The sequence below is a fragment of the Sceloporus occidentalis genome, unplaced genomic scaffold, assembly GCF_023333645.1.
Source record: "Sceloporus occidentalis isolate IW3139 unplaced genomic scaffold, rSceOcc1.0.p SCAF_48, whole genome shotgun sequence".
Lineage (NCBI taxonomy): Eukaryota > Metazoa > Chordata > Lepidosauria > Squamata > Phrynosomatidae > Sceloporus > Sceloporus occidentalis.
In genome coordinates, this window is record NW_028317028.1 from 2,696,822 (window position 1) to 2,721,396 (window position 24,575).

Genomic DNA, 24,575 nt, shown 5'->3' on the forward strand with positions numbered 1-24,575 from the left:
ACTAGCTGACAAACCTTATTGGACATGTTATTGGACCAATGTATGACATGAAGAAATTATAAAATTATTTAAATTAAGTTTACAAACCTGGGGTATATAAAAGGATTTTGTTATTGTTAATGGAATGGGGTCACATCAATTAATTCACAAGTTCAATGATGATATTGATAGCATTTATTCATAAGTTTTTACAACCAAATAATTTCTCAACTATATATACTGTTAAACCGAATTCTTAAAAATGACCATCATCCCATAAAAAACACAATGCTCCAATGTTCCATCTAATTTTTCTTAGGTGGCGTGCGCCGAAAATTTCTCTTGTGCAAAAATTTTCCCAGAGCCAAAATTATGTGCGCACAATATCCACACCGCATAAAGCATCAAAAAAATAGATATATTTTTTTTTTTTATTGGGAAAAACTGTTGTGCGCACAACTTTTGGACGTGTGCGCTCTGTAAAAATGCTATGTGCGCGCACACAAGCGCACAGCTTAGAGGGAACACTGATTGCAACCTCTTCCTCCAGATTATTGATTTAATTATTTTATTTATTTTAAGTACAATTAACCCTTCGTCCTTCATGTTACAAGTCCCTACTTGTGGCATTGGGGTTCCCAGTTGCTGTACCGACCTGGTAGCCCTAATCCTAGCCATCTCTGTCCTAACTGACTAAATGTGTTCTAACGTGTCAGACTACCAAAAAAAATAAAATATATTTTCTCTGAACTGCACTCAAGAAAAGAAAAATATGTCTAGCATAAAGTTGTGGAGAGGCATACAATATGTTCATGACTAACATTTTTGGGCACTTAAATACAGAAATCAAAGCAGCAGAAAATTTCAAAAGGGCAAGAAATCTGGGAGAAGAAAGACAATTCTCTTTTGACAATTATACTTTACTGCATAGGAAGCGGACAATATTATGTAACCACTCTTCTAGTTACTGTCACAAGTCATAACCAACATAAGACTCAGAGTGACATTTACATGAAACGCTTTTATATGAGTACGCAAGCCTATGCTTGTCACTTCTAAATGTGATATTCGTTTAAGGATGAGAAAATCTCTCATTCTAAGCCAAGGGTTTAAGCGTGTGTATTTGCGTGTCTGTGTGAGTATATGACTGTGGTGTAAGTATGTTACTGTGTGTGTTTGCGTGAGTATATGACTGTGGTGTAAGCATGTTACTGTGTGTGTTTGCGTGAGTATATGGCTGTGGTGTAAGCATGTTACTGTGTGTGTTTGCGTTAGTATATGACTGTGGTGTAAGCATGTTACTGTGTGTGTGTTTGCGTGAGTATATGACTGTGGTGTAAGCATGTTAGTGTGTGTGTGACTGTGGTTTAAGTATTTAAGTATGGTACTGAGTGTGTGTAGGAGCTTGGGGAGACCCCTCCATGTCGCTGGAAGGCCCAGGTATTTTTTGTTACGCCATTGCACATAAGATAACATGGTCATTTATTTAGGAAGAAAATAAGAATGCCCTCAAGTCTCTCTTGAAAAGGATGGGCTGAACGGCTCTCATCTGCCATCAAATTCTATGTTTACGCCATGTGTCGCGGGACAGAAAATGACTTATGAGGCTTTGTTCACTTTATTGGTGTGTATTATTTCCATAAATACTTTTATACAAGTGTTCATACATAGTGGGTTTTTTGAAACCCAAACAGAAGTTAAGTGCAGTCATTTTTATTGCACATTTTACGATAAATAACAAAGATCATTAAGCCTCATATTTAACAGCAGTTTGCCTTCTCTGGGCATAAACCTCAGGGCGGCAACAACAAAAAGCAACCGGGTTCCAGCCAAAGCGAGGCATTAACCCATTAAATACCATCCAAGAGTAAAGTTGATAGCTTTGTACTCCGCATTAGATATTAGTGCCACACAAAGTATATAAAACTGAAAAACACATTACTTCATACTTGATGTTTGGGGAGAGCTCAGGATATAATGAGGTTTCAATAAAGGGACATACTAAAACCAGCTGTGTACCTAATTCTACAACTCTAATCATCATTGCCACCATTAATTTCCCACGTACCCTGACACACAGCAACAAATAAAGCATTTGTTGCCCTGAACATGATCCCCTAACACAAGGATGCGTGCATCGGTGACGTCACCACCTCTCCCGAAACCTGGCGGGAAATTCGAACTCCACACGTGCGCGCAACGCTTTCTCTCACGCAGCCAAGGCCTGCTTAGAATACTCCGCGTCACCCACCCAAAATACACACGATATTTTAATACCCCCTCCCACGTGATGTGCAGACAGACTGAACCCGGAGATTTCCCAAGGCTGTTACAAATCCAGTGATCTCTGGCCGTCACCTGATTAAGGGTCGTGGAAAATTGAGCCTCAGTCCAGCCGTGCTCTACCGGTTTACTGTCCCCGTATTAATTAACCAAGCAGTGATCCCCAGCGCAGAACCGCGGCCGTGTCTACCTTTGCCCTCCATGAACTGCACGAAGTCTCCTCGGTAGGTGTTGCTGCTGACCTTCTGCTCCAGGCTGAAGCTCCTGACGCTGACCATTTCCTCCATGTCAGACATATCTTCATTCTCTGCGTATCTCGTCCGTCCGATGGAGCGCTGGGGAAGGGGTTAAACACATGAGATGTGGCCAAGACCAATTGCCACCAGTCCTTGGCACCAGCCCAGCCACGGAATTTACAGCACTGAACGAGTTAACACAGGCTGTCAGACACACCTATCTGGCAGCACACGCTCCAAGGGTTGCATAACATTTAATGTGTTTATAACCCACATATATTTCTAAAACACGCTCCCCAAAACAGTACATCGTGCGTGGTTTCCATCACCACCAAGATCGATAGTATTATTAGCAGCAATAAAAGTTCCTTGATATTATACTACGAATACAAAAACTACATCGCCGAGATATTATACATATCTCCATATAGCCCCCAACATTTCATTGAATGGAATTATAGGCTTCGCGTTGCGGGCCTCCAGCGCATGATGGGTTAATGGAATCCCACACCGAGGCATTTAAACGCCATGTGCAAGCTTCGCGTATATAAACAAACCGGCGGGATGGATGCCTGCAGGCTGCCAGGGCATACAAGTCGAAGGCTATGATTTAATTGCGGCTAGTTGTTTATTTCAGTCGCTTATTTAGGCGACAGGGCATCGTATTGTTTGGTGTGATGTGCAGCTGGGGGGCTCGGCCTTGCAAGTTACAAGCAAACAGCCATCATCAATTGTTTTAATCGCCTCCTCCCATACAGAAGGCTTGAAGTTGTTGCTCATGCAGCCAGCAGGGACTGAGAGAGCTGCGCGTTCCCACCAGCTGCTGAAAAATAATAACAAAGCCATGCTACCATCCGGCTCATCGCACTCACACCGATGCCCTTTAATTCCCAGCGAAAACCGCTGATTCAGCACAAAATACACACGAAAGCCCCCTCTAACCATCTCCTGTACAAAGATCTGCTCACTGCTTTTACTATAGCAACCCACCGCATCTCTCCCACCCCTTGTGATGTGACTTCAAACCCACTCGCCCTCTACAGCCCATATAAAAACACGATAAGGCAAATAGACCCACTATCTAAAAAGAGACACGAAACGTGTACACACCAATCTTCTTCCAGATTCTTTCTTTGCCTCCATTTTTTTGAGAAGCAGGGAGTTGTGTGCTAAGGGATGGTTGCTGTAGAGGAGGGCTCCTCAATTAAAGAATCAATAGTCTGTACTGCATTATGCCTGGGAGTGGGGGGGGCAAATCTCCGTAAGTAAAGTAAAAAAAAAAGTTAATGCTCGAAATACTGAAATCCCCGATCCGTATTACAAAGTACAAGGAAGCATTTCTAGCTGTGCAGTAGTAAGGTCGGTGACGTCTTGGCACATATCAGATAATATTGTTTCCAGGCGCATCGTGGGCCACATGACTTAGAACTTTGTAGCGAACACGCGTGGGTTCCTGGTAACAGTGATCAGACATTTCCTGACATTCGTGAGCCTTTCCTATTGATATTTTGGTCGGTCACGGGGGCTGGCATGTGCGCATGCGCCAAGCGAGCTCGCTTCTTTATTTGTTATGACTGCTTCGTGAAGTCCCCACTTTTGAGCAGTACTTTCCACAGCAGTGATCGAGAGAGGGCGGTGCTTCCCCTGCTTTCCACACCCCTGCTTTTTTTGTATCATCTAATTGGTTGATATGCATTTCAATAACAACATGACAGTAACATGCATAGGGCAGCTTATTGAAATCATGTACATCCCAAGTATCTTTCTTCAGGAGTAAAGTCCTTGGCTTTGAAACTTAAATCTTTCCCTCCCCTTTTCCTTCTCTGTTGTCTTTCTTTTCTACACAATGATTAATAGATAAAAGCACCAAGGTCTAAATAATGTGTATATAAGCATCAAAAAGCATTAACATTATTAAAACACATGGGCAAGGCCAGATTAACCCCTTCTGCTGTGCTGGTGTTTAGCTGTAATTTTCCTCTCTCTCGTTTAGTGTACCCACGCAAATTATATATTGTTTTTTTTTCAGGACCAGAAGGTCTTTCTTTCGATATCTTTTTTTTGATCATATCATCTAATTTACGCTTAAAAATATAACATGATTAAAAATTAAAAGAAAAGCTTTTTCTCACTTATTTGAAAACTGTTTTTCTTAGCTACAAAGCTAATGAAAAAACCTGCTAAATAGTATGTATTTCTCCTGGGTTTCGAAATATGCATTGTTTTTATGTTTTTTTCAAGTTATAGCGCAAGTAGTATATTGCTATTTTAAAAATAGCATATGTATGTATGTTTAAGCTTTTTTGTTTTTTTCTTTATTTCCTTCTGTTTATACTGTTTATAAAACAATAAAAAAAAAAAAAAAACTAGTCACACTGCCCCCATGTCCTATTTGGGAGATCTTTAAAGCTGGTCAGTTCAATTTATGCCCAGCAAACCATTTATTTTTAAAAACTAGACACCCCTGGGTATTTAAAATGCTGGCATTTTAACTCTTTCCGTGCATTTTAGGACTTCCTCATAAAAATTATTTATTTATTTTTTTTGGACATATTTTCTTTAAACGAGATGTTCCCTTTCTGATGTCATGGTGACATCACTAGAGTCTCTTTTTTAAAAAAAAAATTGTATTCATTTTTTTATATATTATTTTTACATTTTATTTTACGGCTCACATAATTAGTGAGCTGGGCTCCACTGACCTGCATGGTTGGCTGCAGTACCTGCAATACAGTACCACAATACAAAAATCTCTTGTTATCTCTTTTTCTCCTATTTTCTCTGGTTTTTGCCTTCCTCTTGCAGTCCTTCTACTTCTGTTGTATACTTTCCTCCCAATTCGGCAGGTTAATTTTGCTCTATATTTTCTTTGCTCCACACTTTTTGTCACCTTTTTCTATCCTCTTGGCCTTTTTTCTTTTACCTTTTACATTTGTCCTCCTACTTCTATTCTCCATATTAACATCACATAATACACACGCGCATACTGTGAAACCGTAAAGCCCCAAGGAGATATTTTGTTTGGATTTTGTGCACAAGTACATCCGGAAATGCAGTCACTTATGGTGCTCGGTGTCAGTGGGGGAGTTACAGGACACAGTCCTTACAGGATGCAGTCACTTCCTGGTGCTTGGTGTCAGTGAGGGAGATAAAGGGCACAGTCCTTCCAGGATGCAGTCACTTCCTGGCGCTCGGTGTCAGTGAGGGAGTTACAGGTCACAGTCCTTCCAGGATGCAGTCACTTCCTGGCGCTTGGTGTCAGTGAGGGAGTTACAGGGCACAGTCCTTACAGGATTCAGTCACTTCCTGGCGCTCGGTGTCAGTAAGAGAGTTACAGGGCACAGTCCTTACAGGATGCAGTCACTTCTTGGTGCTTGGTGTCAGTGAGGGAGTTACAGGTCACAGTCCTTACAGGATGCAGTCACTTCCTGGTGCTCTGTGTCATTGAGGGAGTTACAGGGCACAGTCCTTACAGGATGCAGTCACTTCCTGGTGCTCGGTGTCAGTGAGGGAGTAAAAGGGCACAGTCCTTACAGGATGCAGTCACTTCCTGGTGCTCGGTGTCCGTGAGGGAGTAACAGGGCACAGTCCTTACAGGATGCAGTCACTTCCTGGTGCTCGGTGTCAGTGAGGGAGTAAAAGGGCACAGTCCTTACAGGATGCAGTCACTTCCTGGCGCGGGGTGTCATTGAGGGAGTTACAGGGCACAGTCCTTACAGGATGCAGTCACATCCTGGTGCTTGGTGTCAGTGAGGGAGTTACAGGGCACAGTCCTTACAGGATGCAGTCACTTCCTGGTGCAAGGTGTCCGTGAGGGAGTTACAGGGCACAGTCCTTACAGGATGCAGTCACTTCCTGGCGCGGGGTGTCAGTGAGGGAGTTACAGGGCACAGTCCTTACAGGATGCAGTCACTTCCTGGTGCTCTGTGTCATTGAGGGAGTTACAGGGCACAGTCCTTACAGGATGCAGTCACTTCCTGCCGCGGGGTGTCAGTGAGGGAGTTACAGGGCACAGTCCTTACAGGATGCAGTCATTTCCTGCCGCGGGGTGTCAGTGAGGGAGTTACAGGGCACAGTCCTTACAGGATGCAGTCACTTCCTGGTGCTCGGTGTCCGTGAGGGAGTAACAGGGCACAGTCCTTACAGGATGCAGTCACTACCTGGCTCTCGGTGTCAGTGAGGGAGTTACAGGTCACAGTCCTTACAGGATGCAGTCACTTGCTGGCTCTCGGTGTCAGTGAGGGAGTTAAAGGGCACAGTCCTTACAGGATGCAGTCACTTCCTGGTGCTCTGTGTCATTGAGGGAGTTACAGGGCACAGTCCTTACAGGATGCAGTCACTTCCTGGTGCTCTGTGTCATTGAGGGAGTTACAGGGCACAGTCCTTACAGCATGCAGTCACTTCCTGGTGCTCTGTGTCATTGAGGGAGTTACAGGGCACAGTCCTTACAGGATGCAGTCACTTCCTGGTGCTCGGTGTCATTGAGGGAGTTACAGGGCACAGTCCTTACAGGATGCAGTCACTTCCTGCCGTGGGGTGTCAGTGAGGGAGTTATAGGGCACAGTCCTTACAGGATGCAGTCACTTCCTGGTGCTCTGTGTCCGTGAGGGAGTAACAGGGCACAGTCCTTACAGGATGCAGTCACTACCTGGCTCTCGGTGTCAGTGAGGGAGTTACAGGTCACAGTCCTTACAGGATGCAGTCACTTCCTGGTGCTCTGTGTCATTGAGGGAGTTACAGGGCACAGTCCTTACAGGATGCAGTCACTTCCTGCCGTGGGGTGTCAGTGAGGGAGTTACAGGGCACAGTCCTTACAGGATGCAGTCACTTCCTGGTGCTCTGTGTCATTGAGGGAGTTACAGGGCACAGTCCTTACAGGATGCAGTCACTTCCTGCCGTGGGGTGTCAGTGAGGGAGTTATAGGGCACAGTCCTTACAGGATGCAGTCACTTCCTGGTGCTCTGTGTCCGTGAGGGAGTAACAGGGCACAGTCCTTACAGGATGCAGTCACTACCTGGCTCTCGGTGTCAGTGAGGGAGTTACAGGTCACAGTCCTTACAGGATGCAGTCACTTGCTGGCTCTCGGTGTCAGTGAGGGAGTTAAAGGGCACAGTTCTTACATTATGCAGTCACTTTCTGGCGCTCAGTGTCAGTAAGGGAGTTACAGGGCACAGTCCTTACAGGATGCAGTCACTTCCTGGTGCTCTGTGTCATTGAGGGAGTTACAGGGCACAGTCCTTACAGGATGCAGTCACTTCCTGGTGCTCGGTGTCAGTGAGGGAGTAACAGGGCACAGACGTTACAGGATGCAGTCACTTCCTGGTGCTCTGTGTCATTGAGGGAGTTACAGGGCACAGTCCTTACAGGATGCAGTCACTTCCTGGTGCTCGGCGTCAGTGAGGGAGTAACAGGGCACAGTCCTTACAGGATGCAGTCACTTCCTGGTGCTCGGTGTCAGTGAGGGAGTTACAGGGCACAGTCCTTACAGGATGCAGTCACTTCCTGGCATGGGGTGTCAGTGAGGGAGTAACAGGGCACAGTCCTTACAGGATGCAGTCACTTCCTGGTGCTCTGTGTCAGTGAGGGAGTAACAGGTCACAGTCCTTACAGGATGCAGTCACTTCCTGGTGCTCTGTGTCATTGAGGGAGTTACAGGGCACAGTCCTTACAGGATGCAGTCACTTCCTGGTGCTCGGTGTCAGTGAGGGAGTAACAGGGCACAGACGTTACAGGATGCAGTCACTTCCTGGTGCTCTGTGTCATTGAGGGAGTTACAGGGCACAGTCCTTACAGGATGCAGTCACTTCCTGGTGCTCTGTGTCATTGAGGGAGTTACAGGGCACAGTCCTTACAGGATGCAGTCACTTCCTGGTGCTCGGCGTCAGTGAGGGAGTAACAGGGCACAGTCCTTACAGGATGCAGTCACTTCCTGGTGCTCGGTGTCAGTGAGGGAGTTACAGGGCACAGTCCTTACAGGATGCAGTCACTTCCTGGCATGGGGTGTCAGTGAGGGAGTAACAGGGCACAGTCCTTACAGGATGCAGTCACTTCCTGGTGCTCTGTGTCAGTGAGGGAGTAACAGGTCACAGTCCTTACAGGATGCAGTCACTTCCTGGTGCTCGGTGTCAGTGAGGGAGTTACAGGGCACAGTACTTACAGGATGCAGTCACTTCCTGGCTCTTGGTGTCAGTGAGGGAGTTCCAGTTCTGCATCGATAGAGACCATGTTGCAGGACCCAATCGAATCAGTGCTTCATGGGAATGATAAAAGGTGGGAACCCCTCAGAGTGCCTGGGACCCTGAAAGAATTGCTGCATCTGCTCCACCATTAATCCGGCCCTACATATGGGGGTTTATGCGCCAAAGGGAGAGCTGTAAATAGAGTTTGCGGTAGAGTTGCGGTTTCAGCTCTTTCACTTCACTATGCATTAAGAAGGGCCAACTATGTGATCTTTTGCTGCAGGAGAGCTTGACAGGTCCCATATAGCAATACCTGGGAACTCTCCGGGTTTTGCCCGCAGACTCCGGGAGAAACAACCGTTCGATACCCAAATGGTCCAGTTTGCGGCATGTGCAATGGGCATGTGTCCTACTATGTCAGCATGTAGCCCTGGCAGCGTCCCGCAAGGGTAGCCTCCGGGTAGCCAGCTATTTATGATTGATGGAACATTTCGAGAAGTGCCACAAAAATATTTAAAATAGTCACATTTGCAAATTCGGCATATATATATATATTTTCTGAAGGTTAGTAATATTAGAATATGCAGACCAGGGCCCCCTACTTTCCTTTAGACATATTGGGCCCTGTCTCTAATGATTCAGACCAGATCCATTGTTAGTGTCTAGTATTATGCGTGCTCATGGAAGCAAATTAATCACCGTAAAATCTTTTAGGAAAAATAATTAATTCATTGATTTTCCCCATGGGAGTATATGAATGCTTAAGAGCAGCATGTGAAATGCTGGTATGATCAAAAAATCAAACCGATCAATTAATTAATAACTAAAACAGTTGGCAATTATAAAATAATGGTAGATGTGTACACTTGAATTGAAGGACAAGCGCTAGTGTGCAGTTTGCAGAACCAATCACACTTACTGTTTCAAAGCCCACTAAACTCTGCTGCCATACACAAACTTGTATCATCATCTGTTCCTTTACAGACCATCTGGATAGACATTTGAATCTGTGCAATGTTACAGGATCACCATGTATCCCCTTAACCAGAAACTTCTTTTTAAGAAAATACTGTGATGTAGCTGCAATCTTCAGTGGCCCTGAAATATATTTTTTTTTCATAGCTCACGTGAAATTTTTGGCTGGTGTGGTAACCCAAGGGTTAAGGTACCTGAATTATAACCAAATCCAAATATCAAATAACTAATATCTCCCCGTTCATTGGCTTGGTTCTAGTATCTTATTTTTGTTGTTCTTTTTTAAATGAATAAGTATATTTTACATACCCATCCCGGGGTTTGAGACATGATTTTATGACACAGGGGATTTTGTGTGTACATATGTGGGTCTTATAGTCACCAGCTATAAAGAAAGTTACCCTTATTAACTCTTGTCTCAGTGTCTTATAAATGACAGCGGTTTTTCTTTTTTGTTGCATGTCCCATGTCCCAGTAACTTCACATGATCCTCTGCCACTTTTGCATGAAAACTATTTAACTTAATCATTACTGATCAAATACATTACGCCTCTGACCCTCTATTGTTTTGCAAATAAAAGAGCCCTGCTCATGCGCTGTTGCTGGATTCATATTGGCAGAATGGCATGCCACTACAATGGTCAAGGCAGGTTGTCAAGGCAGCATGGAACGGTTGGCAACAATGCAAGCTGTCTGTTAAATTAGCACTCTGGTAGATAAGAGGTTGATACCACATATGGAGAATATACCGTTTTGAATTAAATCTTTTTGCATAGATTAGCAGAATATTAAAAGGCATAAACTGTAACAGTATAATAAATCATCTTTTCCTCTTTCCAATATATGATGCTCCATATATTTGATGTATTTAACCTGTGACTGGCCTGTGGGATAATTCAATTAAACTCAGCCTGTCTGGCTGTTTTCTGTCACAAGTACTATTCACAGAGCCATTTTTGTAACTACTTGAGTATGAAGTGGAGCAAACGCTGGCACACACAATTTAAACTAGTCTACTCGCTCAAACTAAGAATAACTTTCAAACCCTATAAAATTCAGGGCTTGACATTTTTAGCTGAGCCATTCTTATTTTATTAATGGCTTAGATACCTACTAAGTAACAAATAATGCCATATACTTAATACATAACTAAAGAGGAGGAGGTGAAAATTTATTTTTAAAATTTAAAATGTCATGCTTAGCCAACAATAAAACACCCAGACCCCCTACCACCTGTCAGTAATGGGAAACTCATAGTTGGAGGTGACTTTAATCTCGTTCCAAACCCTACTTTGGACACCTCCAGCACACTGTCTGCCACATACTAAAAGGTTCACCAATATTCCTTGTTTGACATATGGTGGATCAACCACCATTTAGACAAGGATTATGCTTTTTACTCCAACTCACTCTCTACTTATTCAAGAATTGACCTACTGTTAGTGGACAAAAATACTCTTCAAGACTCTGTTGAGGCCGGAATAAGCAATATCTTCTGGTCAGATCACACTGTAGTGTGGATATCCTTGGCGACTGCAACAGGATGCCGGTGGCGGTTAAATGAGAGTAAGAACACTACCTATTTTGAAACCAATCGGAAAGTTCTCATGCGATGGTATTATGTTCCACAGAAGCTTGCCAAATCTTCCCAACCTCTTCTCCCATACACTGGAGGAAGTGTGGTAAAATCGGTACAATGATCCACATATGGTGGAGCTACCATCAAGTTTCACAATTCTGGAGAGACGTTTTCCCAAACAACTCTTTGTTTCACATCGTAAACTTTTGTCCCATGTATTGACTGCTGCGAAACTTTGCATCGCCAAGAATAAAATATCTCCGACAATTCAGGAGGCCCTTTATTCGTTGACAATACATGCATCTATGAGAAAATGGCCCACTCAGCTTCCAATACCTCACATATTTTGCTAAGACAGTGGGATGAGTTTTGCCCTGCACCACTGGGTTTCATTCCCCGTTCTAGAAGTACACCATGGTATACTAAAGCTCTCAGTACCTGCTGAACCCCCCCCCACTTTCTCTCTCTCCTGTCTCTCTTTCTTGTGCCTCCTTTTTTCCTTCTTTCTGACTTTTCTTCCTTCAGTGCACTTTGTGCAATCTAGAGCCCTGCGCGGGGCTGTTTTCTTAATCCCGCTGAATTTAAATGATTTAACAATTAAGGTGATAATAACAATATTATAATGTTATTTTTATAAGACATTCAAATTACACTTTATAATAGTTATGATAGAAAAAAAGAGCGGTGTCTTGCTTGTGCTCTACTACTATTTACCTAAAGTTTGAAGGCTCTCGGGACTGGTGGAAGAGTACGTAATTAAACCCTGACAGCACCCATTTGGCATTTCCAGCTGCTCAGCATATTTAGTTGCATTCCCAGGAAAAACAATGCAAATATAAAACTTATTCAGCAAAATACCGAATACAGGATTCTGCAAAGATTTTACACCTGTGTGAAAAATGCTGTAAAGTAAGAATTCTTCCAAAAATAGACAGGTTTAGTTTACTTTTATCATGTTACAAAATGTAAAGTGAGTGAACAGAAGAAAATCAATGGTGTTTGGTGTGACCACCCTTTGCTTTCAAATCATCATCGATTCTTCTAGGTACACTCACACACAGATTTATAAGGAACTTTAGGCAGCCTTAGTTGCTTCTTTCTCTTCATGTAATCCCAGACAGACTTGATTATGTAGAGGGTCATACCATCACTTCCAGGAGTGCTTGTTCTTTCCGATAAAGGTAGTTCTTATAGACTTGTACATTTGTATCAGGGAGAACATGAAAACGAACACAAATGTTACATTTTCGTTGTTCAAACCAAATACCAAATAAACTAATATGGTGGCGTGTAAACGTTCATGAAGACAAAGAAGCACTACATGAAGAATCTTCGTTTCTTCGTGTTCGTCTTTGTAAATATCTCTTAGCTAATCTCCCTTTCCCCCATACAAGTCACTGCCTCTAGCCTCCCTTACGTCGCCATAGCATTGCAGGGGTTAATGGGAATCTATAGCATCGCGCCAGGATTTGAGGGTCCGTAAAAGTGACTCTATTGGTCTCCGGCAGGGGCCTCCTCTGGCATTGGTCTCCCCAGACCAACTTGCTCCAGGCCAATAGGACTCAAATCCCCGTTCCTCCAAGGCCAACTTGCTCAGAGAGTTTGTCTGAGTCTGAGACAACCAGTCTGAGCAACTTGGCCTGGGAGGAACAGTAAGTTGAGTCCCCTGGCAAAGGGCATGCAAGGCAAGGTACACCTTGGAGCAACTTGGCCTGGGGAAACCAATGGCTTCGATGTCAGAAGTTCAAGGATGGATAAGAGAGACTCTATTTGTCGCCAGCAGGGGGATCGTCTGGCATCAACCAATGAAGCGGATGAGCCCCCTGCTGAGTTGCTCTTACAGACCTTTAAGATCCTGACAGCAAAGCTCCTGCTAAATGTTAACCCCCTTATTAACCCCTGCTATATAACTGGCACAAAAAAAAGAGAAAACCAAACACGAATGTTCACGCGAACCGAACAAGGGAATGGGTGAATATTCATGAAATATGAGGGTTTTTTCCCCCAGAAGACGAACACGAAGATGAACACAAAGACTTGGCCAGTGTCAAGTCTAGTTCTTATTTTCCTTGGTTGTATGTTAGTATTGTGTGGTGTATGACTTTTGACATTAAACTGTCTTTAATAAGTTCACCTTGTTACAGAGTTTGGATGTTCCTCAGCCATTTTTATTCCTCCTACACAACTGTTTCTGTTTCAGTTAATGATGTGTTTGGTATAAATGTTTAATTATTTACCTAACTATAAGCCTACAAAAGCCATGGCTTTGTGCTAGTGTACCAAGAAGAATTGCTGCTGTTCTGTAGGCAAGGGGTGGTCACACCAACTATTGATTTGATATCTCTGATATGCTGGTACTACTGTACAATTCCTATCATCCTATTCCAAGATAATGTGGAGGCTGTATTCCAGCAAAAAGGATCACATAAGATAGCATAATACCTGCTCTGGGCTGGTCCGAATTCTTTATTCAGGCCCGGTATGAAAGGCTACTCGTGGAGATGAGATAGGGGTCACATAATGTTATGTTAAGTGGTCCCAGGGTAACAGTGTGCGAGCAGCTAGAAAAAGACTGCAGTGAAAGTAAGGGTCTGTGCATGCTATGATTTGTGTAATAGAATATATATGTGTGTTTGCATTAAAATGAGCATGTGTGAGTATGTATTAGTGTGTGTTAGTGTCAATGTGTGTTTGTATGCGTCTAATTGTTATTATTGCACCACACATTTATGCAGTGCTTCTTAGATTTATCCAAGGGGGTTGGCAAAACTAGAATTGACAGACTAAAACTAACTGATTAGGTAGATAAGGTCTGGTTTGCAACCATACATTTTAGAGGGAATGGGGTGAGGGGAAGCACTAGTGTGCCTTAACTTTTTATACCATGAATGTCTACCTTGCTGCAGACCTTGGTATCGTCTGCAAAAAGCCATAGCAGAGCTATGGTTGGGAGCATCTAATAAAAATAGTTTCAATTTTGTTTGGAAAAGAGAAATGGAAATGGAGCAAATCAGACAATTGGGACATGTATTGGTTTACCCATTTACTTAACCATCCTATATTCTTATCCCAAACGTATTCTGTTTTGGCCCCTGGAGTCCTGTGGGATCTGGTGGAGCTTTAGACTCAGGATGGCTGGTGACATCTTTGATTGCTGGCCGTGTTCTCTGTTTCTGATGTTGGTGTTTGATGCGCGCAGGTTTCTCAGCATCCAGAGGACTAATACTTTTCTCAAAGTTTTTGGATGAACTTTGAGCTACAGGGAGGGAATCTTTTGACTCCTGGAGTCCTGCGCAAGCTGGTGCTTTGGACTCAGGGTGGCTGGTGACAGCTTTGGGTGCTGGCCGTGTTCTATGTTGTTTCTGATGCTGGTGTCCACTGCGTGCAGGCTTCTCAGCATGGTGGAACTTGGAGTTACGGTGGGAGGCTTTTGTGTTAGGTGATGTTTCAGACTTAGGATGACTGATGGCTGCTGGTTGTAAGCTACAGCTTTTCTGCCATGTGCCCAATTTGCACTTCAGGCTCACAATGTTGGAATTTGCATTATCTAATTCCTTTTCTTTGATATTGAGCTCTTTTTGGATGCCAGTGAGAGACATCTTGATGGCATTGAGCTCCTCTTGTGAATTCTGATGTTTAATTTCAGCTTCCTGAGCCCGATTGTTAGCTAAACCCACTTTGATTTCTAACTTCTCAGTCATGTTCAAAGATTCTTTCTGGGCCTCCTTCTTTGTAATTATGACTCCGTATGCTGCCAGTTCCTCCAAAGCGTCCGGTTGGTTCCCCATAACCATCTCAACCTCTTGGGCCTGAGACTGTAGCAGCTTTTCTGTGCTCTCCAAAACCTTTATTTTGTTTCTTTAGAGCCATTCAGAGGTGGACTTGCTTGCACGCTTCAGATCATTGTCCCGCTGCATGTTTGAGCTTTAGGTCATGAAGTGGTTCCATCGATTATGGCAAATTGCCCAGGTCCTGAAGCAAGCAAAGCTGTGAGATGTGTTAGCTTAAGCAAGATATAACAAAACCCGTGCCTTCCAAAAAGTTATTTTTGACTCTTTTTTTTTTACTTTTGACACATCAAGATGTTTTTTGGCAGATATGAGATAAGCCTTTGTGGTCTTGTTGGTCAGCTGTTGTTTTCACTCTCCTGTGGATTCCATTTTTGTAAAGTCTAGCCCACACAGCAGACTCTCACTTTAGTGAATAAACTTCTAAACCAGGGAGAGACTAGGGACCAGTCCATAGATTTTGAATATTCATGCAAATATTGGGGTTTTTTTTTAATTATTTTGTTTTATTTCAATCACAGCACATCATTACAGCAAGTTATCTTCTGTGATCTAAACATCTTACTGACTCTGTAGCTCTTACTTCTTTTCTTCTCCCAAAGGGCAAAGCCATAACTGATTAAACATTCTTGCCTAGTGTAAGTTGCAACAGAGGATATTTTGACTCATTAACTTCACTGTGCATTATAATGGTCCAACAATGGCAGATTTACTCTCAACAGAGGCCGCACTGGCCCGACTGTGATTGTGAAGCGCTACGAAATCTGACGGCGCTATATAAATAACTGTAATGCCTAATAAATACACACAAGAAGTGCATTCTTATCAGTCAATCAAACTGTTCAGGGGCAGTGATTTCCCTGCTTTAACCAGGGGACAGATCCCCCTCCTGGTGGTCAGAGTCCCCAGTGTGTTGCCGCTCAGTGGCCCATTTACCGAGCTGGCACAGCCTCCATTAAACGGATGGAGCTCTGGGATATGACATCATGGTGCCAACCATGGAACTGGTTATATTAAAATGGGATGCTTTCTCTTATCTCCTTTTTGATTTGGCTTTGTGGTCTAAATACTTCTGTCCCTACCAAATATGATGGTGGATGAGATCTAAAGCTAACAGCATTTGCAGATTGTGTCCTTAGATTGTTATCTAATACTGCATATACCAGTGGTATTAGAAACGTTGACTGAATGTGAAAAAACAAATGTATATATATCCAAGCACACGTCTAAGCCACAAGTGGTTATCAATCGCCGTCTTGACGTCCCTCTTGCACTTTTTGGGGGACCTTGTGTATGTCTGTTTGCTATGGTTGGCGGATTCTAATATCATTTACGTACTGGTTGGCGGAAGCTCCAATACGTGCACAGTGGTTGGCGGAAGCTCCAATACGTGCGCAGTGGTTGGCGGACTTTGCAAGCATGTAGTCATTGGTTGGCGGAAATCCGAGAACTCTTGCTTAGTATTGTGGGAAAGGGTTGGGTCCGCAGCCCCCTGTCAGAAGAGGCCTCAATTTGTTCCGCTAGATGCCATCTGAGCCTGAGCCCTGCGGGTGATTCACGCCAACGCAAACTGAGGGGTTTGGGCGTAAAATGAGGAGACAGGACATGCTGCACTAGCGGCCGAGCAAATGGTCCTCGATAACGGCGTGTCCCAGAAAACCCGTCCGCGCCCCCAGCTGCCGCCGCAGGAGGTGGAGGAGGAGGTGGTGTCCTACCCAGAGTGGATTAGCAGGAGCTACGTGGAGCTCATGAGTCTGAACGAGCACTCGATGCAGGCGCTGTCCTGGAGGAAGCTCTACCTGAGCCGGGCAAAGCTCAAAGCTTCCAGCCGGACATCGGCTCTGCTGTCTGGCTTCGCCATGGTAAGTGGGCATCGGTCTCCTTCTCACCACCTCTAAGAGTCCCCCCCCCCCACGCCTCACCGTTACTACTGCGCCCCCCCCCGTTACTACTGCACCCCCCCCCGTTACTACTGCACCCCCCCGTTACTACTGCACCCCCCCCCCCGTTACTACTGCACCCCCCCCCCCCCGTTACTACTGCACCCCCCCCCCCCGTTACTACAAATTTAGGACACCCTTAAATCGCTAGTAATGGAGGTCATGCAGCGCACATCCTCATCTACTAGCCGCATCTGCACTCTGTTCTGGTAGATGTGCCTTTGGCTCTCATTGAACGGGCCCCGGGTGCCTGAGCCGTGCCGTGCTGCCCCTAGCTATGGCTTTAGTGTGTTAGCAGCCGATCAGAAATGCTTTTGACTTGATAAAGGGAAGACTTCCAAAAGCTCGTCATTACATTACAGTTAGTCCAATAAAAGGGCATCGCAATACTCCGCAGCCTTCTGTTACTTTGCATCTACACTGCTGGACTAATAACTCCTGCGCTACTCTTACAGGGTGAAGCCTTGTGAATGCCCCATTTACTTATTTTCATTTTTTTAAAATTTCCTAGATATTTGGTTTTGGTCAGGATTTTTTATAAACTTTATTGCTAGAGTAATTGTGTGTTAATGTGTAGTATGTACAGTATGCCTACTGTAATGTAGTGCCAGATTCAGTGTGTGTGTCCATAGTGTTATGGTGTGTATTTTATATATGTATAGTGTTAGCCTGTGTGTTTGTTACAGTATGGCATTGGCATGAGTGTATATGTCAGAATATAGTGTTAGTGAATGGTGTCAGTTTGTGTGTACATGAACGTAGAATGTCATTGTGTTAGATATTTCCATGTGTCTGTTACAGTATGGTGTTAGTGTGTAAATGTATGGCGAGGGTTGACAAACTTGTGTGCCAGGTTGGGTAATAAAGGAAAAGAAGAATCTAACCATTAAAATATTCATTTATTCTGTTACTAGAAATGTTACAAGTGATGTAAGTTACCCTACTTTATGTTATTTGTCGTCAGAAGGGGCATGTCTTGCTAGACTAGTGGAAATTTCCAACCTCCCTTGGATTTATTTTTGAGGAATTCAATGAATGACAATCTCCTCCTAAAGTTGAAAATGCCCCAAACCTGCCTGTTTCTGTTATTGTGCTTGGAGTCCTGTTTAAGAGTTAGTAGTGTTTAACTCTGTAGTGCTCATCAACAGTAAATTCACTTTTTAAATTGCAAGTAGTAGAGATATGACGAGCCAATAATATTTACGTGTGTGCTGGGTAAATAGCCTGTGTAACCACCCAACAAGTTACTATTTACAGTCAATCCAGAACAATATAATAAAGGGAAAAAAACTTACATTTATGACACTGAACTTTCGCTAAAATAAAGTTTAAAAGCCGTGAATAAAATAAAAAAAAAAATAAAAAAGCTGACAACTGTCTCAAAGGATTTTCAGCATTAAATGTTCTCATTAACTTTCCTTGCAATACATGTAGTCATTGTAGATTCTCTACTCTCTTAATCTACATTTTTTACATTGTGTTCTTTCTTTAGCCTTCTTTCTCTCCCCCTCTCCAGTGTGGCCGGTTGTCCTAGACCTAGTTCTTGATGTTAAGCCTCTGCATAGTTTGGGATTATGAAATCAAGTATTAATAGATTAGGACATTTCCACTGGGCTATTTAGCTACCGTGCTTCATTGCAGAACTCAACGGAAATGCAGTTATTGTATATTCCATGAAAAGAGCAGACGTGCCGGTAAAGGGTGACGCTGGTTAGATTTTCTGGTAAATAACTTGTGCAGTGCTAGAGAGGAGGTCACCTTCATAATAAAGGGTTAATGGCCACCAAGGGGGGAGGGGTTGCTGCCCTTTTCCATGTCTCATTTTCTTTGGTTTCCTCATAATTTGGTTCTAAAGTATAATAGTGGCTTCTGATGCCAGACAAATGCACGCTGCCATCTAGTTACAGCTCCAGTGTAAGTGTACAGTTACAAAACGGAGTGTTGTATTTGTGTTGATTTGGGGCTGGCGTCCACGTGAGTGACAGACAGCTGTTCTTACGCTTGTGGAGTATTTCTTTCGCCTTGAGGCTCAGCTGTGCCTAGTTTTAGTAAGACCCGAGATATCACTACTACATTCCAAGGTTGACTAAAGCTAAGAATGACCTTTGAGTATTTTAAAGGTAGAGAGACTTTTTGCAAAGATGACCCTCCACACTGCCGCGTGAATGAGCTTGTACCAACCTAGCGGCCTGGAGTTGTGTGTGTTAAAACACTGCAAATAAAATAGACTTTTATAGAATGACAAATATTGGCAACAAATGCAGTCTTGTGTTGTGTTGACCTGCTCTGAATGACCACATATGCTGGGGTTACAGCAGGGGTGGACAAACGTGGTTTGGATCTAGGAGCCACCTTTTTTGTCTCCCCCAGTCATCTTTTATATTACCCACTGGTCCGCAGTGAAACAATGTGTATTGGGGCGGTACAACATAAAACACACCTTTCTTTAGAGCTGCACAGTATCCCGCTTAACCCCTTCATGACAAGGGATATTTTACTCCATAAAGTCACAAACTTGTATGTTTAACCATTATTCCTCTTTGTATGTTAGTGTACCAGCTAAAGATTACATTATTCCAAGGTTTATATTAAACCATATTCATGATATTAGGTATTGGACTTGTTTAAACTCTCTAATATACTGTGCAGCCGAAGGTGTTAGTGCTTATAAATCTGTAATCATTTTATAGATTATTACATACATGCATGCACTGCTCGCCCCTCTTACCATGTGGAAACCTGTTTGCACTGCTTAGAAGTTGCCTACTGCTGCTTCTCTACCACCGCGGGGTCTCATAACATAATAACCGTGCTCCTGCAGCACCCGTCTCCGCACCCCTGTAACCAAGCAATGTGCGATTTATAGGAAGTGATTTATAGACACTATAACGACCTGGAGCCTGGGGTTTGTTGAGCCTTACCATCCATTAACTTACACATACTAGCATCTTATGCTCACAAACACTAACACCTTACAACAACACACCACTGCCTATCGTCTGCCATTGTGAATCTGGCACCCTATCTTTTCCTGCAGGGGCACAGTGAGGCGTCCAGCGGGGTTGATGGCAGCCCTGAGCAGTTTTTTGGCCCCTTGTCCGGCAAAACTCTGGGCGCCAGGAAATAGTTTCGAGTCACCATGGCAACCTTGTTTTCCGGGGTTTGTCGCCCCCCTTCCCACCCCATGTGCATTTGCCCCTTTCCCCACCAGTCGGCTATTTATGAGATTACCGTCAGTCAGCTCTAGCACAGGGGACGCTATAGATGGCGGTTTGTCTCAGAGCCCTGTGTGCATGCCTGGGAAGAAAGGCTTGCCTCCTTCAATCAGTGACAATATATGTAGGACCATGGAGTAGGGGGTCCCCTCTGTTCAGGTAACGTTCTTATTTTTCCTTTCTTAAGCGCGCATTATGAAGTACTCAGTGTTCTTTACTAGAGCTGTCACAGACTATAAACTGTCTGTTTCGACATTGTCCGTTAATACTTTGTACATTCTGTGTATTTTGACTGAAGTGCTGTGCACCTTGGAGCGTTAAAGGTGTTAAAGGCAAAGTTGGTGGAGTTATTAAGAACTTCTCCACCCAGGGGCAGGATTTCTGAATGGCGCTTCCCATTCCTAATTGTGAAGATTTGCAAATCTTCTCTTTTCTGCCCTTGACTTGCCATTGAGCCCAAGGCTGCTGCTTCTCTCTCTCTGTGGTGTAAGGACAGCGGGTACTGCAGTTGCTTTATATACCAGTCCTGTCAGTTGTCTAGTACGGTATATGTTACGCATTCATGTCTGTTTAGTCTTCTGAATATGTGTGGACCATTAACAACATACACATTTCTACTTATCTTTTATCAGTCTGCAGCAAAGTTAGGGTCAGCAACTAATTTGTGGCTGTGATGATATCCTTTTTAGGTATGATATTTATGTATCTCGCTTGTAATGGGGGGGGGACTGCTGTTTGACAGTAAAACAGATTCTGTACACTATGGGAAAATTTTATATTTAAGGATTCATTTTATTTGTTTGAAAGTTGTTTGTTTTGTTTACTCTGTTTTATTGTTTTCTTTTATAGTAGGCCATGCAAATTAGGGCTGCAACTAACGATTATTTTAATAATCGATTAGTTGGCCGATTATTTTTTCGATTAATCGGATAAAAAAATTAAATTTTTTTTCAATTTAAAATAATGTAATAAAAAACGTACAATTTACACTTTCATCTCTTTATTGCAATGGCCTCTCTCTATTCGCCTTCTTATTTTACTGACATAATAATAAAAGCTACAAGAACCCAAACAGTGTTTCTCAAACTAGGTTTTAATACAAAGTTATTAGTAAATATTAATTCATATGTTAACTTTTTTTCATATTTAATAAAAACTATGAGAAAAAAGCCTTGTTTAAATTTTTTTTATTTACCAAACTGCCCCCGGTTATGCACATCTGACCCCCAGCTTGCCACTCTGTCCCCATATATGCCTTATACCTCTTATATGCCAGTGATATGCAACTGAGCCCCCTGATATACCTTTTACCCCCCAGATATGTTTTATGCCCCCCTGATATGCCTAATATCGATATGCCTTATAATTCATAATACCCCCCATACACCACTATAACTCACCCATACACCACTCTGGCTCCTCCCCCTCCCATACACCACTCTGGCTCCTCCCCCTCCCATACTCCACTCTGGCTCCTCCCCCTCCCATACTCCAATCTGGCTCCTCCCCCTCCCATACTCCACTCTGGCTCCTCCCCCTCCCATACTCCACTCTGCCTCCTCCCCCTCCCATACACCACTCTGCCTCCTCCCCCTCCCATACACCACTCTGGCTCCTTCCCCCTCCCATACACCACTCTGGCTCCTCCCCCCTCCCATACACCACTCTGCCTCCTCCCCCTCCCATACATCACTTTGGCTCCTCCCCCCTCCTTTACTCCACTCTGCCTCCTCCCCCCTCCCATACTCCACTCTGCCTCCTGTCAGCCACGGAGGTTCACAAGACACCAGGGAGCCGGGTAGAGAGGCAGAGTGGTGTATGGGAGGGGGAGGAGCCAGATTGGTGTATGGGAGGGTGGCTCCCATACACCCCTCTGACTCCTCCCCCCTCCCATACACCGCTCTGCCTCTCTACCCGGCTCAGTTACTGACAGGAACTTTCACTGCTGCTTCATAGAAGCCTCAGCGTAAGTGAAGGTGAGTAACGGAGGCTGTCTGTGCGATGCAGACCCCCACCGGCTGACAGAGAGGATGATCCTCTGTCAGCCGGTGGGGGTCTAAACGATGCGCACAGACAGCCTCCGTTACTGCCCTTCACTTACGCTGAGGCTTCTATGAAGTCAGTAACGGAGCCGGGTAGAGAGGCAGAGTGATGTATGGGAGGGGGGAGGAGTCAGAGGGGTGTATGGGAGGGGGGAGAGAGACGGAAGTGAGAGACCGGCCGACAGTGAGGGGAATCCAGGTCCCCTGCAGCGTTGCGGGGGATCTGGATTCTAGTGTTATAATCCGATCTCTGTTTGAGGTCGGATTATAATTTTTATAATCGATAAAAATCGATTCGATTAATCGATAATGAAAATCGTTGACAACGATTTTCATTATCGATTTTATCGATTAGTTGTTTCAGCCCTAATACAAATGTAAGACAGGAGGACCTTGACAAGTTAATGATTCATACTTCTCTAGTTTCCATGTACTTGCATTTTTTTACCTATATGTGGCATGTTTGTGTTGTCGGTAGGATATATTAATTCCTGGTTTTCCAGCTTGATTTACCTGGAGCTGTGGCTTCTACTGTTGCGTGAGTAGACGTTATGAGAATATGGAAAGTTCCAACTTAATCCAATTGATTTATATCTGTACTGGGTATGCAATTATGTACTTGTTGGGTTGCTTTGAGGTATTATCTAAGTAGATTCTGACTATGTCCTGAAATGTATTTTCTTTTTCTTCCCTATAGGTAGCAATGGTGGAAGTTCAGTTAGATGCCGCGCATGCGTATCCCACCGGCCTCCTGATTGCTTTCAGTGCCTGTACAACAGTACTGGTTGCAGTACACCTGTTTGCACTCATGGTAAGCACGTGCATTCTTCCCAATATCGAAGCTGTCAGCAATGTCCACAACCTCAACTCCGTCAAAGAGTCTCCGCATGAACGAATGCACCGTCACATCGAATTGGCCTGGGCATTTTCAACCGTTATTGGAACTCTCTTGTTTCTAGCAGAGGTGGTGTTGCTTTGCTGGGTGAAGTTTCTCCCAGTGAACAGTCCAAAATCCTCTGTCAATGATACCTCTTTAAGCCCAGGGAAAGCCGCAGCGATCGCCTCAACAACCATAATGGTCCCGTTTGGGATAATTTTCATTGTTTTTGCTGTGCATTTCTACAGGTCTCTAGTTAGCCACAAAACAGACCGACAGTTCCAGGAACTGAATGAATTAGCAGAGCTGGCTCAGCTTCAGGATCAGTTGGATCACAGAGGAGACTCTGTACAATCTCCTGGTCATTATCCATAAATATTGACACTCGTTTCTTTAAAGGGTTAAAATCTCCTGTCTTATGCCTTGAATGCAAAAAAAGATTGGCTTATACTGAGGTTTCAATAAAAATTTTGTGTTTGAATATGCATTCACGCTACAAAGAAAGACAGAAGCAAACGTTTGGGATACTCCAAGGATGCCTGAAGATTCTGTGTGTTACAGGAAAACACTGTACCTTCCAGGTCACCGAAGATTCTGTCCTTTCAAAGCAGAATGCAGACCAACATATGCATTTTCCAGCCACTGTATGTGCCAAATTGCACTGAGTTCTAATAAGCCACAAAAGAATCTTACCCCCCCCCCCCCAAAAAAAAGGAATCTAAGCCCCATTGCCTGTTTGGCTTTTCTTAAAAAGATTGATGTTAGAAATCAAAATTTGGGGACCAGTCCTAAATTAGTTTTTGCAAGCATGAACTGTTACATTAGACTACTTATGTTTTGATGTAATAAGTCTCAAACTACTTTTGCAGTATGCACTTCAACAGATGGGCAAACAATATATTGCTTTGCATGTCACTGTAAGCTGGAGGTGATGATGAGGCAGCAGTTCGGTTAATTTTCCCTCCCCTCTAATGCATGATATTATATTTGTGTGAATCACAGGATTGTTTTGGATGCAGAACACAGTGTATAAATGTATACGTTTGAAACACTTAATTGTTGAAGTTAGGGATGTACCGAAATGAAAATTCTGGACCGAAAACTCAGGATTACACTTGGCTGAAAATGACCCCCCCACCTTAAATAAATAAAAATAACCACACTTTTATTAAAAGTAAGTAACGCACCAAAATTGGACAAATAAAATTCAGTAACAATATTATATATATATATATATATATATATATATATATACACACATATATATATATATACACATATAATTGCTAACAGCAATCACACTCCTATCATGGCCAGACAGCCAGTACATGCTAGAACATGGGCATGATAGGAGTGTGATTATAGACTCCCTATGCCATGCTCACTTACACACACTTACACACCCATGCTATCACACACACACATTCACAAACTCTCTCACTTGCAGACTACTGCAGGGGCTGGGCTTCTTCCCTCTGCAAC

General features: G+C 43.6%; 2 protein-coding genes across 2 annotated transcripts in view; one reads left to right on the forward strand and one right to left on the reverse strand.

Moving 5' to 3' along the window:
- LOC149289093 (lysine-specific demethylase 2B) overlaps positions 1-3,641 on the reverse strand; it is a 44,793-nt gene extending 41,152 nt beyond the window's left edge. The window contains exons 1-2 of the mRNA XM_089491013.1: positions 3,609-3,641; positions 2,453-2,597 (exon numbers count right to left, since the gene is read on the reverse strand). Coding sequence (XP_089347139.1) covers positions 2,453-2,597; positions 3,609-3,641 — 178 coding nt within the window. The remainder of the gene's footprint in view (positions 1-2,452; positions 2,598-3,608) is intronic.
- A 13,126-nt stretch (positions 3,642-16,767) lies between these two features.
- LOC149289094 (transmembrane protein 120B-like) overlaps positions 16,768-24,575 on the forward strand; it is a 42,998-nt gene continuing 35,190 nt past the window's right edge. Inside the window, exon 1 of the mRNA XM_089491014.1 lies at positions 16,768-16,881. Within this exon, the coding sequence (XP_089347140.1) occupies positions 16,768-16,881 (114 nt within the window). The remainder of the gene's footprint in view (positions 16,882-24,575) is intronic.